The 16,211-nt window shown below is 35.9% G+C and overlaps 1 protein-coding gene across 1 annotated transcript in view; it reads right to left on the bottom strand.

Moving 5' to 3' along the window:
* SCLT1 (sodium channel and clathrin linker 1) overlaps positions 1-16,211 on the bottom strand; it is a 98,512-nt gene that overhangs the window by 77,892 nt on the left and 4,409 nt on the right. The window contains exons 2-6 of the mRNA XM_066233206.1: positions 12,424-12,491; positions 9,199-9,257; positions 8,209-8,281; positions 4,421-4,476; positions 1,808-1,943 (exon numbers count right to left, since the gene is read on the bottom strand). Of these exons, the coding sequence (XP_066089303.1) occupies positions 1,808-1,943; positions 4,421-4,476; positions 8,209-8,281; positions 9,199-9,257; positions 12,424-12,491 (392 nt within the window). The remainder of the gene's footprint in view (positions 1-1,807; positions 1,944-4,420; positions 4,477-8,208; positions 8,282-9,198; positions 9,258-12,423; positions 12,492-16,211) is intronic.

The following is a 16,211-nucleotide window of genomic DNA, read 5'->3' as shown; positions in this document are numbered from 1 at the left end:
TTATTGATGTGTATAAATGTGATTTTTCAGGAGAGTTTTGTATTTTCTTTTAACAAAATTGAAAATCATATGGTGTACTGTTCGTATTATACTATTTTCACTTGGCACTTTATAATGAAAATCTTCTCAAGTTGTTATTCTTTCAATATAGCAATTCCCAAAGTGTGGAATGGGGATCCTTGAAGTCAAAATTATGTTCAAGCTAATGTACAGATGTTGTTTGCCTATTTGACTCTCATCTCTGATGAGTGTAGAGTGGCATTGTCCATCATATAAATGACGTGATGTGTGATGCTGTCAATCCTCTGACAGCTATTAGAATGTGTTTTTATGCTCCCATTTGTTTTTAAAAAAATGTTTGTTTACATCTTTAATGCAATAACTATGATAGATACACAACCTACAGAAACAAAAAGCTCTTTGGGGTCCTCACTAGTTCTTAAGCACCCTGAAAAGGAGTCCCAACACCAGAGGCTGAGAAAGCCTAAACCGGCCTGCAGGGCCATTTTACTTTTAGGGAGGCAGAACCCGAGACTCAGGCCATCGGCACAGGGTCCCTCCGCGAGCTGATGGCACAGTCAGGAAGAAACCTTGGTGGGAAAACCTGAAGCCAATCTGCTTTTTCCTATTTGATTGTCCAGACTTGGACCTTCCCAAACCGTCTACGAAATAACTGATCCAAATGTAGCAAAATAGTGGGACCATCTTCAGAGATATAACAGGAGACCAAGCAAGATGTAGATGGAAAGACAGGGAAGACAGGAGGAGAAAGGGTATGTAGTGAGAGTATGGTTTCTTAAAGTATAGTAAAAGAATGGCTAAAAAATGAGCAATTTTCGAGTTTTAATAAAATTCAGCACTGGACATTACAGGAACAAAATTACTATAAAGAGAGGCTTTTTGAGATAACTTTTCTGTTTGTTTTTTGAAACTACAAGCTCCTATATACTTCTTCTACATAAATATTTATCAGACCTTCCTAATAGCACTAGTTTAGAACAAACTAAAAAACATGATTTCCTTATTTTCTCCCTTCTACTACTTTTCAAACTCAGTGTTAAATACATGCTCCTTATCAGGGTCAATACAGCCTATCTGCTTAAGTAAATAATTCCAAAACCAAATTTCCAAGGAATAAAAAAATGACTTTTCATAGATGACTATAAAATCAAAATTGTAAAATTAGAATTGCTAATCCCCATTTATAAATGAGGAAACAGGCACACAGCCAGAAAGTAAAAGGATAGGGATTCAAATCCATACAATACATGATACCTAGGATATAAAATTGTAAATTAGAATATAATTCCCTTATATATAACACAAAAAATTAGTGTTAAAAACTGGATACATATAACATGGCTTCCAAAATTTCAGTTACTATGATGGAGAATGAAACAAGAAAAAATGTAATCCTAGAAGTACCACTAAAAATATAATCCTATAATCCTTGAAAATGGAAAAAAAACAGTACCAGAAGAAAACACAGAAAAATAAAAACCGTAAATTTAGGGAAGTGGATAACTGATGATTTTTCTCTTTCAAAATTTCCCTTGATATCAAAATACTTTTATAAGATAAATTCATGTCAAAAGCTTTATGATTCAATTAAAATGTATATTTGACAACTATATTTATAATGTTATTTAAAAGTTTTGTTACCTGTTAACCACTGTGTAAATTGTAGGAAAGCATTAAGTATTAACAATTTTGTTATTCTGTGTTATCATTCATAAATCATGATTAACAGAGATTTTTAAAAACTCTCTGTTTATTCAGGATATAATTTAAAAAATATGTCACTCACTTGATTGGCCAGTTGTAATTGTTCTCGAAGGTTCCTGATTGTTTCTTCATCTGCATATAGGTCACTTCCCACCTCCGTGCCACAGGGAAGGCTCTCCAACTGGTTTTCAATAGCATCTTTTAATTCACTGTGTAACCTTTTGGAACAAATGATAATCTAAATTCACTTTAGTAACAGTAATTAATGTTTCAGGGTTACATAAACATTTGGGTCAAAAAATCATTCTTTACGTAAAAATTATTTTTAAGCAGACCTCAAAAATTAGAAGTATTGCCCTGGCTGGTTGGCTCAGTGGTAGAGCATCGGCCTGGCGTGCAGGAGTCCCAGGTTCGATTCCCGGCAGGGCACTCGGGAGAAGCACCCATCTGCTTCTCCACCCCTCCCCCTCTCCTTCCTCTCTGTCTCTCTCTTCCCCTCCCGCAGCCAAGGCTCCATTGGAGCAAAGATGGCCCGGGCACTGAGGATGGCTCTGTGGCCTCTGCCTCAGGTGCTGGAATGGCTCTGGATGCAACAGAGCGCCGCCCCGGAGGGGCAGAACATCGCCCCCTGGTGGGCATGCCGGGTGGATCCCGGTCGGGCGCATGCGGGAGTCTGTCTGACTACCTCCCAGTTTCCAGCTCCGGAAAAATGAAAAAAAAAAAAAAAAAAAATTAGAAGTATTTATTCACCACTACATACTGTGCTATAAGAATAAAAACATCTTATAATTTCAGATGTATTAATTGGTCATAATTAATTCAAATCTAATTCAGTTTGTCCTAAGTTTTTAAATTTTCAAAAAGGTAAAATTCAGATATTATACCTTCTTAATTGATAAAAAGACAGTCATAAAAATATTTAAAATGTGATAATGTTTTCATCTAGTCAGTTAAACAGAAATGGGATACTGAATCTTGTAGAATTACTTATTTTCTTTGTAGTGTTTCACAAAACTCATTTGACTTTGTACTCATCTTAGTTAATAAACAGAGTAGAATAAATCTGTTGCTAGTTATGGAATCAAGATTATTGAGGTTTTATTTTTCAGTACAGTCTTATATCAACTTGACCATAATTCTGAAAACCTTAAATTTGATTAAAATTAATATTAAGCTAAATTACAGATAGTTCTTACTTTAAAACTAAAAAAAAAACCCACAGAAGGTACAGATTAAAAGATTACTGTTTTATTTTAACACGATATACAAACCTATGGGAAAAAAAGTTTATCAGAAAAACTTCAAAACAATTAATATAATTACAAGCAGAAAATACTACTTCCAATAAACACATATACATAAAACTAAAAACTTAATACATATATCTGTAAAAAACATATATCTGTTACATATACATATATCTGTAAAAAACTTTTAAAAATGATAGAAAGAAGCCCTGGCCGGTTGGCTCAGCGGTAGAGCATCGGCCTAGCGTGCGGAGGACCCGGGTTCGATTCCTGGCCAGGGCACACAGGAGAAGCGCCCATTTGCTTCTCCACCCCTCCGCCGCGCTTTCCTCTCTGTCTCTCTCTTCCCCTCCCGCAGCCAAGGCTCCATTGGAGCAAAGATGGCCTGGGCGCTGGGGATGGCTCTGTGGCCTCTGCCCCAGGCGCTAGAGTGGCTCTGGTCGCAACATGGCGACGCCCAGGATGGACAGAGCATCGCCCCCTGGTGGGCAGAGCATCGCCCCATGGTGGGCGTGCCGGGTGGATCCCGGTCGGGCGCATGTGGGAGTCTGTCTGACTGTCTCTCCCTGTTTCCAGCTTCAGAAAAATGAAAAAAAAAAAAAAAGATAGAAAGGCCCTGGCCGGTTGGCTCAGTGGTAGAGCGTCGGCCTGGCGTGCAGGAGTCCCGGGTTCGATTTCCGGCCAGGGCACACAGGAGAAGCGCCCATCTGCTTCTCCACCCCTCCCCCTCTCCTTCCTCTCTGTCTCTCTCTTCCCCTCCTGCAGCCAAGGCTCCATTGGAGCAAAAGATGGCCCGGGCGCTGGGGATGGCTCCTTGGCCTCTGCCCCAGGCCGCTAGAGTGGCTCTGGTCACAACAAAGCAACGCCCCGGATGGGCAGAGTATCGCCCTCTGGTAGGCTTGCCGGGTGGATCCTGGTTGGGCACATGCGGGAGTCTGTCTGACTGCCTCCCCGTTTCCAGCTTCAGAAAAATACAAAAAAATAAAAAAATAAAAATAAATAAAAATGATAGAATACAAAATTCAAGATAGTATCAAGCTCTTGCAAAGAGCAAAATGGATGGGATAGGGAAAAACACATGGATCGATGTACCAGTTTGGTAACCTATTAGTTCTTATGTTGGATGGTTGCTTACAGGTGATTGTTTTATCAGCATATCTCATAACATACATGCTATACAATGATACTATGAACAACTGCTAACATTTATGAGGTGTTCATTATGTACCGCATTTCATGTATTCAATACTTCATAGATGAAGACTCTACAGTACAAAGTACAAAGAAGGTAACTTGATCAGTCAAATAGCTAGTAAGTAATGGAGCCAGGAATCAAACAAGAAATATGGCCCGAGAGATCACACTCATATGTTGTATAAATAAAATACCAAATAACAACAATAACATGCATCTAAGACAATAAAATAACCAGTAGTTAAATAATATACCTTTCATTTTCCTTGATGACACTTACAAGTTTTAGTTTCATCTCACCCACCTGTTTCTGAAAGAATAAAATGTGGTTGTGGTCACACATTTCCCAAACATTTAGATCTCTATTAAATCCTCTATTCATATGCAAGTAAACGTAGTCTAGGACACTAGCCTTCAGATGAAAAATAACTATTTTTTCCTTCTAACAAGCAATATTAAATGTAAATATTTTAATGATACAAAGACTTTGAGACACATTCATTTTGCATAGAATATAAATAAAAGTATTTTATATAACACATTGGGAAATATTTATAAATGTAATTTCTATGATTTGTAGATGTTTACAAAGAAGATATTCCTCATGTCACTATAATAAATATCAGATGCTCCCTATACTGTGAATGTATATTTTAATTAATTCACCTTAGTTTAGGTGAAGCCCATTAAAGCTTTTGTATTGTACAAGGTAAAATGTTAATGGTGAAAAATAAAATATATAAAGATCTTTAGCATTAACTTTTTCAGCCTCTGATTCACTACCTTTACTAATTGTCTACATCCTCTGCACTATACAAGGCTGCTTTGGTAAACCAATGTATGCCAAAACATATATTTTTAAAGTAAAGTAAAAATACTTTAGTAGGAAAGAAGGTTAAAAAATGACTAAAATGCAAAAAATAGTAAAATATAAACTATAAAGGTAATGAGATTAAGGTATGATTAATTTTCTCTGAGGGGATAAAGGCATAATAGGATTTCAACAGGAAAGAAAGGGCATTTCACATCGGGAGAAATCTAAGTGACAGCAAAGAAGTAAAAAATGCGGATAACAAAAGCATGGTAGTCAGCTCTCAGGAAGAGTTTGTGGGAAGTGAAGAGCAGGAAGAAGATCATGTGAAATCAGTTGAACTGCAACCGATTCCTGATCTGTCCATCAGTCTTGATTGGCCACCGAGGCTAAAGAGGAGGAGCCAAGCCTGGAGGGAACCGGGCAGGGGAAGGAGAAAAGGCAGGACTCCCAGCCTTTCTCACTCCCTTCCCACCCAGACAGTGGCCGAGGAATCAGTACAGCCAATCCTACCGGCAAAGCTGGTTTGGAAGGGGAACTTGCCCCAGGTCCCTGCTGTGCCTGAATCACGATGAAATAAAAATGAATGAGTTTAGTCCACATAACTGAGGACTGACCATACCCTGGGCAATGGCAATGAGAAAGAAAATTTAAAAAAGACAGTTGGCAGGCCTTGAATGCCATGCCAACTATGAGGTCTGGATTTTAGGATAGCAATGATCTCACTTTGTAATTTTTAAAAAATCAATCTTTAAAAGTTGCAAAATTGTCAGAATATCTTGAAAACTACTTATTACTCTTAAATAATTCCCAGGTAGAATCTACATCCACTAGCTAGGATTAAAGGTGGATCATTACAGTTGCCCTAAAGATTTTTTCATGTAAAATATTTCAAAATATCTACTTAGCAAAGCAGTTGGAAGGAAACTAAATCTCAGCAGTACCTCTCATAGCACCAACTCTCCCACTATTATTTACATTTTCTGGAAGGAAATCTTTCATTTCAAGAATTATAGTGGCTTCTTTTTTTTACGCTTTCCAGATATACTACTTTATGACTGGGACAACAAGATAAATCATAAGTACTAGTTCTAATCAATAATATCTATGTGAGCAACTGTTCTTAGAAGTAGCTATCAGCATCTTTTTATCTCTTTAAAAGCAGCAGCTATTCTTATCTCAGACCCCAGGGCTCTTGGCTTCTCTCTTGTCATTAATTCAGTAATCACTCTTAGATGGAGAATGCCAAATGGAAAAATGAAGTTAAACCCCTTAGTAATGTGAATCAGATAGATTACAGAAAATTAAAATTTTAACACAGTTTAATTTCAAGATAACAAGCTATTCCATTCTATAATAACTGAAACATGTCATTATAGCAATTCCAAGAGAGAGAATTCAGCAGAAATTTAAAGCACCCTAGTCTTAAAAATAAAAGTAAAATGCCATTTGTGCAACAGAGAACTTTCTGTTGCTACGGTTAAGTAGAAAGATTAGAAGACATTACTATGGTTGGCTCAAAACTGAAATGACCACAGGCTGAAAAGCTTATAATAAAGACTAAGGAAACATTTCATTAACTTGTGATAACTTAATGAAATGTTTGTTTTTGAAATTTAGGTCTGCAGAATCACTTTATGATTTTATATATATATTAGAGGATTAACTTTGGAAATGAAAGTATAAATAATTTCAAATGCAATGGAAGAACTTCAGTTTTAGATGATACAAACATTGTGTGTTCTTTTAGGAGATTATTATATTGGATCATCTTGTTAATAAGCTCTAGCATTTATTCATTCATCAATAATTGAAGGCCTGCTATGCACCAGACTTCAAAGCATATGGTAGGATCTCTTGCTGTCCATGCATGGAAAGAAGATGTGAGGTTCTTAGTGGCTGCCACATTCAAGGCCCATTTCTGAGGAAATGAGTATCACAGTGTTGTCTTTATATAATGTTAAACTTCCTTCTATTTGCATTAAATTAAGTCAACCCTGCCAATTTTGTCACAATTAAATTGATTCAGGGATTGTTATCTGAGCCAGACACAATGGTGATTTTATTAAAACTCTAAGACGTCGTCACTTGTTGGTGGGCTCAGCTACCAACAATAGGAAAAGTCAAGATTTTCCAAACAAAAAAACAGATTATAAATATTAGGTATACTCTAAAAATGTAACTAATTGAAATATAGATAGTACCCCAAACAATGATGTGCTATTTAGTCTAGTTCTCCGTGAGCCTGCTATAAACCCTAGTCTTAGAAATTCTGGGACTCATAATGTAATCTGTCTACATAGGTGTTTCCCAACGTGGGGCCCATGCCCCACAGGGGGGCAATTCGATAGTTAAGGGGGGCAATTTGAAAATGGACTCGACACGACTTTAACTCTTTCGCCCTGGGCCATTTAAATGCAATGCTAGATATTAGTGCCAAATTTAACAAAAAATGCAATTCTTAAATAATTGCAGTAAATAATTATTAAGTATAATTTCGTTTGACGAGACCAAAATATCAACTGGGTGATTGGCGTGGTCAAGTAAACTTCGTCCTGGGTTCACCGCGGAGTGTGCCCTCTGCCGCGGGGAACCCCGGACATTTTAAAAACTCGCTAAACAACACAGTTATTCTCACTTAATTGGCCCATTGCAACTTCTGTAGTGTTTCATTCAGTTGGTGTTAATTTGAAATAAGTATCTGTCAAAACTGTTGTAAAAGCTCGTTGATTTAATAAATATACATATATATATTGCATAGATATAATTGGTAAGTATTTGCTTTTATTTTTATCAATATTAAACTCTGGTTGGGCGCATGCGGGAGTCTGTCTGACTGCCTCCCTGTTTCCAGCTTAGGAAAAATACAAAATAAATAAATAAATAAATAAAAAGATGTGTGATGGTTTGGGGTCTTTCTGGGGGATAAAGAAAGATGTAAGCCAACAACAGACTAAGGAACGCTTCTAAGCATCTAAGACGTATTCCTACCCAATAGCATGCACAATGGAACACTGGATTAAAAAATAAACTGAAGAAAATATCGCATATACCCACACGCACATACATATACACACGCACACTTACAAGGAGCTAAATATTTTCTTCCTCATCAAAACTTGTACTTATTTACTTTTTTTTTTCTCATCAATATTTCAAAAAAGAAAGGGAGTCTATTTCACTTTTTTTTATTGTAAAATCCAAAAGAGCTTGATAACTGTGATGTCATACCTGATAGTATGTCAGCTGCCCATTCACGTCTTCCAGATGCTTATCATACTCAGTAATAAGAGATGCTACAAAGCTAAAAAGATATACAAAATAGGGCATATTCTGTTTAATCTGGTTTAATAAATGTGTAACTTGTGAAATAAATTGTACATCCAAACGTTTACTGTTCTGATTATAATTTTAGCCCTAGCAATCAATACACCCCCCCCCCAAATGGAGCTAAGGGGTTCTTAACCTTAGCTCCGTTCATATTTAGTGCCGAGTTATTTGTTGTGGGGAGCTGTGCACTGAGGACATTTAGCGGCATCACTGGCCTCTACCCAATAGATGCCAGTAGCACCCTCACCCTCTAGAGTTGTGACAAAAAAATGTTTCCAGACATTGTCAAATATCTGGGGGCGGGGAGGAAGGCAAAAGCACCCCAGTTGAGAGCCACTATTCTAGACTGTAATACTGGCTTTTCTGCCTGGCCAGGCGGTGGCGCAGTGGATAGAGCATCGGACTGGGATGCTGGAGGACCCAGGTTCAAGACCCCGAGGTCGCCAGCTTGAGCGTGGGCTCATGTGGTTTGAGCAAAGCTCACCAGCTTGGACCCAAGGTTGCTGGCTCAATCAAGAAGTTACTTGGTCTGCTGAAGGCCCATGGTCAGGGCACATATGAGAGAGCAATTAATGAACAATAAGGTGTTGCAACAAAAAAACGAATGATTGATGCTTCTCATCTCTCTCCGTTCCTGTCTGTCTGTCCCTGTCTATCCTTCTCTCTGACTCTCTCTCTGTCTCTGTAAAAAAATTAAATAAATAAATAAATAAATAAATAAATAAATAAAATGTTTAATACTGGCTTTTCTTTTCAATTCAATGACAAACCATTCAAGCCTAACTACTTACAGCAGACCACAAAATAAACATTCCTGACACTACTACAATTATTTTCACAATAGCTAAATGTAATTTAGAAAATAACACTTTTCTGGTAACTCAGCCTTACCTTTGGTCCACCACCGAGTTTCCCAATGCGTCATCTCCGTCCCCTTTGAAGGCAGCTTTCTGCAGGAGAGAAGACCGACTGTTAAAAGGTATTCTCAGTCCGTTCTAGCCCAAACTGACAGCAGTTCAAAACTAAATACAATGAAAATTTTTATAACCTTAGAAAACCTATTAATGCGATTAAAAAGGAGAGAAAGGAAAATCATCTCAATTGATGTCGAAAATGCATTTGGTTTTCATACATAATAAAGAATACATAATAAAGAATCTTGGCATACTAAAAATAGGAACTTTCTCAAACTGTTAAAAAATATTCCCTACCAGAAACCTCTGTATATCAATTACAGTCTGATAGGGTGGAGCATCAGAAACACTGCATTAAACTTATTGATACAGGCTGCTTCGCCATCATTGCAAAAACTCAGCACTGGACTAGAGGTTCTAGTCCATGCAACCTGTCGCAGGAGCATGGGGCTGGGTATACAGTAAGAGGTGCTGAATGTGAGAGTGAGTAGAAAAAAGATTTTTTTTTATTCAAGTACTATATTCATGCATAATGAAAAAGTATACAAATTGCAAGTATAATACTAGATTTTCACAAAGTAAATACACTAGTAAATACACAAGAAACAGAAGGTACGCAGAGCAGGTACCCTGGCAATGGAAACGTGTGTATGTACTGGTCCAGTGACTTCATTTTGCATTTCATTTCTGGGCGAACATCAAGTCAAAGTAAGCACACAATTCTGATATGTGAAGGTTTAGTTAACTTTGTGCCATGCAAAGTGAGAACTGCTTAGACGACCAGCAAAGCAAAACCCCACAAACTACCCTGTGACTTCTAAGTTTCTGCCCCCCCCCCCCCCCCCGGTCCTCCACGTGTAACTAATGCCCCAACTGCTAACACTGGAGATTAGTCAACCTGTTTTTATAAATTTACAGAAATGTCATCATTCAGTACATTCTCTTTTATGGCTGAGTTTTTTTTGTCCAAGTTGGGTTTATAAGAGTAATTCTTCTGTTGCAAGTGATTTCAGTTTGTTCCTTCTTATGGCTATACACTTTTTTTAATTCTAAGAGCATGCCACAATATATGTATGACTTCTACTGTTAAATGAGCTATGTTAGAAAGGTCTTTTCTTATGGTTATACCTTGGATGGAACTGATGACTCCTAGGGTATGAATCAGTTAGTTATAATAGTGATTGTACCAGTTCACTCTCCCACAGGCAGTATTAAGAGAGTTGTTTCACACCCTTGTCAACACTTGGATTCACTCATAGTATGCTTTTACTTTCTTAATGGTGTCTTTTAACAAACACAGTCTTTCATTTTGAGTTATTCCATTTTTCAATCCTTTATTATGACTGTTTTTTGTGTCCTTTTGAAGACAACATTCCTATGTAAGTTGACAGACTTGCTCTTATAAGTTTCCTTCTAAAAGCTTTATTATTTTACCTTACACACACACACACACAATCAATCCATATGTAGTATTTTAGACTAGTATTGGTAGGGGTCAAGATTTTTTTTTTAATGGAAATCAGACATGTGTAGAGCTATTTCTGAACTCTATTCTGTACAACTGGTTTATTTCTCTACCCTTAGTCAATATGGTACTGTCTTAATTACAGAGTTTTACAGTAAATCTTGACCTCTGCTAGTATCTGTTCTCCAGCTTTATTACTCTTCCTTGAGATTGCCTTAGTTCTTTTTGACCTTCTGTACATAAATTCTGGAATCAGCTTGAGAAGTTTGAAGAAAAAAATATCCTACTACAATTTTGATTGAAATTTTGTTGAATGTAATTAATTAACCTTGCAAGCTATAAACATATTACATCCTTACATTTATTTCATTCTTCCTTAATTTTATCAGTATTCTATAGTTTTCAAGTCATATATTTTTCATTAGAACTATTCTTAAAGATTTAATGTTTTTTTCATGTTATCATCACTATTTAAATTTCATTGTCAATTGGAATACTGCTATTTATAGAAATAAAACTAAATTTGTAATTTGGCCTTGTATCCAAAGATACTGCTAAATTCATTTAAGTCTGACAATCAGAAGATTTTTTATTTTTCTCATATACAATCTTATTTTCTGCAAATAGTGATAGTTATTTCTTCCTTTCCATTTTTTATATATTTACTCATTATGATGCTGAATAAAAGTTATTTCAGCATGTATTCATACCTCGTTTTCATTCTTAGGAGGAAACTTTCAACCTCTCACCATCAAGTACAATGCATATCTAGTTTTTTGTACTTTTTCAAACTGAAGAAGTTTCTTTCTATTTCTAGTTTGCTGAAATTTATTTTGTCATGATAGGAAACTGAACTTTATCAATCATTTCCTAGATCTCTTGTGAGAGGCCATTTTCTTCTTCTTTTTCCTGCCATCATGGTGATTTACACTGATTTATTTTCAAACGTTAAACCATCATCGTATTGCTGTCATGTTACCTCCCCTCTCACTACTGCAAGCCATGCAGTGAAAGGCAAGACCTATGACGAGTGGAGCCCTGAGATAGCCACTCAGGAGATGGTCGAGCGTAGGAGGAACCTTTGGCAGGAACAATAGCCTACCACTAAGAATAAGAGATAGGCTCTGAGATATGACTGTATGACTATGAGAACAGTACATGTAAGAGAAGAATGTGCACCTTTGGAAAATCAGAAGTGCTATAATTTCACCATAGAGTACACTATTAAATAAGGGAGGATGTGTCCCTACTTGGTATGTTACCATCAGACTTTAACAATTTATAATCACAGTGCATACTGCATACACCCAAGGAAAGAACTATTAAAAAATGTCATATATTATTTACTATTTTTAGTTTGTCTAATGCTTCAGTCATAATTTATGAGACCTCAGGGAGTTAGAGTCTATAACTGGCTATATCTTGAGAAACAATTTTAGAATGTTTTAAAACAATAAATTTTCATTTTAGAACACAGACATTTTAACAATATGCATAATATGTAGGTGCCAACCCTGAAAATGATAAGGCAATTTCTATGGTCAAAGACATTACATTCACCAAGCAAAAACAAGCTTTCCTCCTCATAAGAATCAAAACTGTAAGTAAAATTTCAAAGCACTGTAGGTAACTTTACATGAGGAGAATCCAAAGTAGAGTTTATTTCGATTCATATCCATGTAAACATATTTACAACCCAAATGAACCAGTTTGTTAGACCTCAATTAATTTACATACCTGTACTGTTGAATATTTGGAAAAATTTTCCATTTGATATCTTCTAATAACTTCATTTAGTCCTTGATGTGAAAATAAAAAAGACAAATCAATCTGTAGTTTGTTGGGTAATGTTCAAGTTATAAAAACTAGAAATGAAAAAATTATTATTTGATATATCCAATGTAAAACTAGTCTCCACAGCTTCTCAAAATAAATGAATCTTTAATTTCAACATGCCACTTTAGAGTTTAAGAACAGCTAAACCAACTATTGCCAATAAAAAAAAGAGCAGCTGCAAATAATTAATTTTTGTGGTCTCAGAAAATTTAATTTTCAGTCTCTCTAGCTTTCTCTTCAGGTCAGCAGAACCAAAAAATATTTTGCACATTTCTTTTTAAATTCCTGCTACAGAGGTAAAAAGAGTTAGAACGATTAACTGTAGCCATATTCTTTAGAATTGTTCAAATCTGTTGAAATTCTTTTTCAGGATAAACCTCCACACTGAGAAAAAACTGCGAGACAAAGAATCCAAACTAAGCAGGAGTGGGCAAGAGACAATGGCAAAGAAGGTCCAGAATAAAGCCAAGAGTTCTCGACAAACACAGGTGAAAATTTTAATGCACAGTAGAACACAGCACCCAACAAATGTACAGTATTCATTATTTCAAGGTCACTTGGAACATTTATTTTAAAAATTATTTACTTTTTTAAAAAATTATTGACTTTAGAGAGAGAGGAAAGGGGGAGAGAGAGAGAAAGAGAGAAACATCAATCTGTTCCTATATGTGCCCTGACTGGAAATCAAACCCGCCACCTTTGCTATCAGGATGATGCTCTACCCAACTGAGCAGTCATCTGGAACATTTAAAAGTGCAATAGGGTGATTCTCAACAACTTTCCAAAGACTGAAGCCAAGCATAGCTTGTTATTTGAAATAGCTCAATTAAATGGCAATGGAGAACAAAAAAGTAAAGGGAAAAATCTCCATAGATTTTGAAGTTAAAAAACTACTTTTCAATAACTCACAGGTCATTGCAGGAATTATAAATGTGAAGGTATTGTGAACTGAATGGTAGTGAAATGTAATACCTTGAAACCTGCTTATAGAGAAATCTATAGATTTAATTGCATATACTAGAAAAAATGGCTAAGGTCAATGAACTACACACATCCTTCCCCAAAAGTTAGACAAAGAGCCATAAATTAAATGCAGAGAGTGGGAAGTAGAGGAAATCACAAAGATTATTCACCCTCAAAAGAAACAGAAAATAAACATGCCAAAGAAGATCAATGAATACAATCATCTCAAAAGTTATATGAAAACATCTGACGAAATTCAAGATATACTTATGATAAAGCTTTAGGAATGTAGGAATAGAAGGAACTTCCTTATCATGTTAATGGGTTCCTATATAAACATGCAGCAAATGCCAGCCATACTTAGGGGTGAAAATGTGGAAAACTTTCTCTTGGAAATTGAGAATGACAGAAGATAACTTCTCTTGATATATATTCACACTCTCATGGAGGTAGGTGTAAGTTAATACAAAAAGGCAAGTAAAAGAAATAAAAAACAAAGACTTGAAAGAAAAAAAGTCATTATTTATGGTTACAAGTGTGTATGTGGTAAATCCAAAAGAACACAAAGATAAATTCTTAGAATCAATAATTAGAATTAGCAAAGTTGTTGGATACAAGTCAATATACAAAAAGTAATTCTATTTATATATACTGGCAACATAAAGTTAAAAAATAATTTAAAGTACAATAGAAATATCTATATCTCCAAATAAGTCTAGAAAAGATGTGTAAGACTCTTGCGTAGAAAACTATGAAACATTCAGGAGATAAATTAAGGACCTAAATAGATAGAAAGATACACATCATTTACAGGACTTTGTCAGGATGTCAGTTCTCCCCCACATTGTTCTCTAGGTTCAGTGCAATCCAATTAATATTTCCAATAAGGATTTTCCAGAAAATTAAAAGCTGATTCTAAAATAGAAGTGGAAATACAATGAGAATAGCTAAGACATTTTTGCAAAATAAGAACATGGGAAGATGTGCTATACCAGATATCAAGATTTATTATAAAACTACAGTAATTTAGTCAGTTTGATAGTCATAAAAGAATAAACAAAACTGATCAATGGGAGAGAATCTAGAAATATATTCTGTATATATGAGCACCAGAATTATCACCAAAGGGGTCCTCCAGAGCAGAGTGGGAGAGAGAATAATCATTCTCTAAGTCAGGGGTAGTCGACTTTTTTATACCTACCGTCCACTTTTGTATCTCTGTTAGTAGTAAGATTTTCTAACCGTCCACCAGTTCCACAGTAATGGTGATTTATAAAGTAGGGAAGTAACTTTACTTTATAAAATTTATAAAGCAGAGTTATAGCAAGTTAAAGTATATAATAATAATTACTTACCAAGTACTTTATGTTGGATTTTTGCTAAGTTTGGCAGAATAAATCTTTATAAAACAACTTACTATAGTTAAATCTATCTTTTTATTTATACTTTGGTTGCATCGCTATCGCCCACCATGAGAGCTGGAATGCCCACTAGTGGGTGGTAGGGACCAGGTTGACCTACCACTGCTCTAATAGATATCCTCAGGGGCAGGAAAACTTCACCTATAAAAATCAATTCTAGGTGAAACGAAGAATCTAACTGTCAATACCAAAACACTAAATCCCAGGAGAGAACAAAGAGAATATCTTTACAACCTTAGGCTAGGCAAAGATTTTAAATCAGAATACAGAAAGCACTGACCATAAAAGAAAAAACTGATAAACTGTACCACATTAAAATCAAGTACTTCTGCTCACCAAAAAGAGACTGTTAAGAGAGTAAAAATGCAAGCTGCAGACATGAAGAAGAATTTCCAACACATATAACTGACAAAGGAATTATATCTAGAAAATACTGGCCAGGTGGCTTAGTGGATAAAGCATCATCCTGGTGCACCAAAGTTGTGGATTCAATCCCTAGTCAGGGCATGCATGATTGCATTGAATCCACCCACTACTTTATGGGAGAATTGACATATTTACTTCATTACGTGTTCTAATGCATAAATTTGATACGTTTTCCATTAATGTAGGTCTTCCTTTATGTACTCAATAATTTTCTAAGGTTAGCTATCTTTCCACTGCTGAGATGAACCCAGTATAAATACAATAATATGGGAATGAATACACACACATTCATAGCTGGCTTCTATTTATTAATATTTTTCTTTAGTACTTTAGTTTCTATGTGCATAAGTGAAAGCGGCCTATAATTTTTCTTCCTTTCAAATGTCTTTGTTGGATAGTAGTTCAGAACAGAGACACTGAAGCTAGACTGCCTGGGTTCAAATTCAAGTGCATCACTTACTAGTTATGACTTAACCTTGAATGTGTGGAGGCACTTGTCCAGAAAGCTGACATTTAATCTATGGTTACTGAACAGTTGGGTGTGAGAACTGTAAAGGCAAATGCAAAAACTGACCTACAGATAAGGTATTACTGGGCGGGCAAGGGCTGCAGAAACGTGGGGGCATCCTCATCTTAAGATTACTGGCAAGAAAGCAGATAAACTAATGGGCAGTGGTGACAACCTGTGTAAGAAGCAGTAAGAGCACACTGGTACAGGGTTTAAGAGATGAAAGGAAATAAAGGATGCAACGATAGAGGTCTTACATCAAAGAATACAGTAGACTAAGAGATCAGTGTCTAAGACTTTGAAAAGAAGGCAACTTGAACAGGACTTCTGCTTACGCCCAGGATGAAATAACAAGGACTTCCTTCTCACCA

Source organism: Saccopteryx bilineata, chromosome 1 (assembly GCF_036850765.1).
Source record: "Saccopteryx bilineata isolate mSacBil1 chromosome 1, mSacBil1_pri_phased_curated, whole genome shotgun sequence".
NCBI classification, from domain to species: domain Eukaryota; kingdom Metazoa; phylum Chordata; class Mammalia; order Chiroptera; family Emballonuridae; genus Saccopteryx; species Saccopteryx bilineata.
Note: the sequence above shows the minus strand (reverse complement) of the source record. Positions and strands in the feature narration are given on the sequence as shown.